A 4,133-nucleotide genomic window follows, 5' to 3' on the forward strand; every position below is an offset into this window, starting at 1 on the left:
TGCTCTCACTTGGATTTCCCTCCCTCCCTGTACCTCCACTGGCTTTCCAACCCACATTTTTATTTGTAACAGTAATGAAGGTTGGATGTATTTTGCCACATCTGTACCTGCAACCAGATCAGTGTTCTGTTACCATAAATTCACACACAACCATTACAACATCATTATATATTAAGAAAAAGGTGAACTAAAGAAATTTGTGACCTTCTGAGTTATGAAAACTTATAGTCTTGTAAACAGGTCCACTTACCATATTACATGGAGTCATAAACCAGAAGGTCACAACATGAATATCTACTGCTGTGAAAATATCAAATGTCATGTATTGGTTAGTTTGCATATGGAGCTGGAACTAAGATGAAAAATATTTTGTTGAGTGGAACATTTTCTGTTTACTGTATTAAAGTAATAAATAAATAAATAAATAAATAAATATACTGGATAATTACCCTGATGCTGATGGTACTCTTGCTAGAAAAAGAGTGAAGAATTTCTGCCACAGAAGAGGAAGAAGTGGATGATCAAGTGGAGTGTCCAAAGCTTGCTGTGACCATCGGTAGATAGAAAGGCTGGCTGCTGATAACGTTGGGATTTTCAAATTATGAACTGCTTTCTATACAGAGAAATGTAAAATGATTATTATAACTAGCAAATGGGGCAATTAACGGAGGTCACGTGATAGCGCAGATGGTTGAGGCACTATGCTACAAGCTGGAAGGTCACACGTTCGATTTCTGATGTGGTCACTCAATTTTTCAATTGACCAATCCTTCCAGCTGCACTATGGTCCTGGGATCGACTCAGCCTCTAACAGAAAGTGAGTATTGGGAATCCTCCTGGGCATAAATGGCGGCCAGCATACAGGGCTGACCTCACTCATATCTGTGAACTGATTGTTCAGAAAATACGGAAGCCTTAATGTCTGAGAGTCCTATGGTCCTCCATGGCCTGTTACAGGGATAGCTTTACCTTTTTTCTAAATGTGGCACTTAACATGTCTTCCATTGGTGGCTGGAGTAATAACTCTTCTCATAAAGTTCTAGAACTCACCAAATTAATTTATAGCACCAAAATCTGCAAACAGTTAAGTTTAAGCACAGATGACTGCAGCATTTCACCAGTTTAAATCATCCAGTCTCAGCCTTTCACGGCTACTTGTAAGAACTGTATATACCATCATAGGGACAAAGTATTGTGGGATTGTGTCACCTGGGCTGTGAATGCTTCTTCTTGTATCTGGAATGTTTGGGAAACCAATTGGCTAATAAAGAATACTTAAGTCACCTGTGAATATTCTAGATGTCGGCCTAGGGGTGATGTATGTGTGAAGGGAGGGGTGACAGAAGGAAATGAAGTGTTTTTCTGACTTCAGTTTGGTTCAGTTCAGGTCAGTTCAGTGCAGTGCAATGGAGTACAGACTGACATTCAATGCAGTGCAGAGCTCAGTGATTCAGCTAGTTAGTAATAACTGAGTTGTCAGTTTTTTTCCCCCCAGTTCTCAATTCAGTGCAGAGCAGGTAAGACAAATGAGGAGGTAAGAGCAGTGAATAAACAGTGGCACTGCTGTCAAAAGAAAACTGACCTCAAGGGTATAAGTGGTTACAGATGGTGTTGTTTATATTAAGTGCTTCATTCACATTATACCATTTGTTTACCTTGACTGCTTGATCAACATTTGCTTTCCCACTTGCAACTGCCAACTCCCGGAGAACTTCCCTCCAGAGTCCTGTTCTCTCTTCAATTAATTCTTGCTCCATTTCAAGCACAAAATATGCAAACCAAGGACTCTCAGGGCTGGAAGCTCGTGGAAGTAAAGACACTGCATGAGCTGAACCTGATGCAACCCAACTAATGAAAGATGAAATAGCACCTCCATGCTTGGATCCTGTCACGTTCTGAAACATGATAAACATTTTGATCTCACTGGACATTTATACTAATGTATCACACTTTCAAAATGAAGAGCCACCCACTAACCTCTGTCTTTAATTCAACATAAAACTGTTGACAATCTCCGTTTAATTTAAAATAACATCGAAATCGCATCAACTGCTACATGTTTCGGCCTTACTTGGCAATCTTAAGGCAACTGTTCACTTGTTGAAACCATTTCATTGCACTAGATTGTAAGTTAATATATTTCCATGCTGTTTCCTGACTAGTGAGAACATATATATGAAGGGAGCAAGGACACAGAAGCCAAAAAAAGGAAAACAGCGTGGAATGGAGAGAGTGTTTTATTCTCAAACAAACATATTTTAGTATGAACAACGATATGCAACAGCTTGAAAATATATTGACTCATGATCTAGTGCAGTGCACATTTTCTGAAAGCATACAATTGCCTAAAGATGGCCAAGTAAGGTCAAAAAATGCAGCAATTTATGTGATTTTAATGTTATTTTAAATTAAAGGGAGACTGTGAACAGCTTTAAGTTGCATTAAAGACAGAGGTGATTGACTGACACACCAATGCAACAGGATGCACATATATAATATTTTCAAATGAGGAGGTCTACCTTCTGGATTATAATGCCATGCAGTCTGCTCAAAGTAAACTGAAATTTCAGAGTAAATGTTGCCTCCATTTTCAGGGTCTAAGAGTAAGTCAAGCAAGAAATCGCATAAAGCAGGTAGAAATCAGAGCTTCATGAGTATTTCAAAGAACTCAGAAGCATTACTCACACACACTTCATATGAAGCATAAAGGGGAGAAACTGGTATGTATTGTGCTTTAATGGTAATACAAACATTCTTCATAACAGATAGAAAGGAATATTTGGATAGCATGAGGTATGTTTGTATATCTGTTGGTATAGTACTGGCATTTGCTTCACTATTAGAAAGAAAAAAGTTTGTTACTGCCAGATGGTTGACCTCGCATCATCTTGGTCCTAATGCCATTCAGCAAATATATCCCATCTAGTCTGGGAATAAATGTGAGCCACAATCAGTTAGTGAAGCAAACTGTTACACTGTCATTTGAATGTTATAAGATTCTAATTTCAACATACTTCTGGTATTCATACACTGGCGAGGTAAAAAAAAAGGCAAAACTATCCCTGTAACAGGCCATGAAGGCCCATAGGGTTGTTAGACGTTGAGGCGCCCACATTTTATCTAGACAATCAGTTAACAGATGGCGGTAAGGTTGTCAGCCTTATGTGCTAGCCGCCCTTTACCCTCAAGGAAGATTCCTGGTTAGAGGCTAAGTTAACCTGATGGCCATAGTGTGGCTGGAAGGATTTGGTAAATTGAAAAAATCCACCTCATCGGGATTCGAACCTGTGACCTTCCAGCTTGTGGCATAGTGCCTCAACCAACTATGCTACCACATACCATACTCATACATTGGCAGAAAATTCAAACTTAAGCGCACAGGACTTCTCTTTCATAAGGAACCTACCCAAGGTATGACATACCCTGCAGGTGTACCTATCAGCACAATAACTTTAAACAGACTGACTGCATGGAAAATACAAGGATTAAATTTTACTCTACTGAATATCTGTGGAGTTCACTGGTATGCTGATAACTCTGTATTCTATGTGACCCAGAGTTTCTCACACAGTAAATACAAGGTGGTTCATATATGACCAGGACTGATATATAAAAAAAAAAACATAATTGCCAAACACTTACTTGCACATGTCAGTCTTCAACGTACTCCCCTCCGGAGTCAACACATTTCTTCCAACGTTCTGGAAGCATCCTGATGCTCTTTTCAAAAAAGGCTTGTGGTTGGAGGCATATCCACTTCCGAACAGTCTGGATGACGGCGTTGTTGTCCACAAACCGCATGCCTTGCAAGTCTGATTTTAGCCTTCCGAACAGGTAGAAGTCACTTGGGGCCAAATCGGGACTGTACGGTGGATGTGTCAGAAGGTTCCATTTCAGTTTCCGGAGGGTTTCCATTGTTTTGGCCATATGGGGGCCTGCATTGTCTTGAAGGTAGGTTACCCGCTTTCCACCTGTCTTCCGCTTGGATCCGAACTTTTCCTTCATGTCTGTTGCCAGGAGGTCTGAGTAATAAGCTGCATTGACTGTTCTGGCATCTGTCAGAAAGTCTACATGGATAACCCCCCGCCAGTCCCTGAAGAATGTTGCCATCACTTTTCCTGCTGAATGGCTCC

General features: G+C 40.2%; 1 protein-coding gene across 1 annotated transcript in view; it reads right to left on the reverse strand.

Annotated features, from left to right (window-relative positions):
* Positions 1–4,133, reverse strand: part of LOC111864489 (ectopic P granules protein 5 homolog) — a gene marked incomplete in the record, with an annotated part of 113,296 nt that overhangs the window by 70,879 nt on the left and 38,284 nt on the right. The window contains 1 exon segment of the mRNA XM_033751461.1: positions 1,656–1,895. Within this exon segment, the coding sequence (XP_033607352.1) occupies positions 1,656–1,895 (240 nt within the window).

This window comes from Cryptotermes secundus, unplaced genomic scaffold, assembly GCF_002891405.2.
Source record: "Cryptotermes secundus unplaced genomic scaffold, Csec_1.0 scaffold854, whole genome shotgun sequence".
Lineage (NCBI taxonomy): Eukaryota > Metazoa > Arthropoda > Insecta > Blattodea > Kalotermitidae > Cryptotermes > Cryptotermes secundus.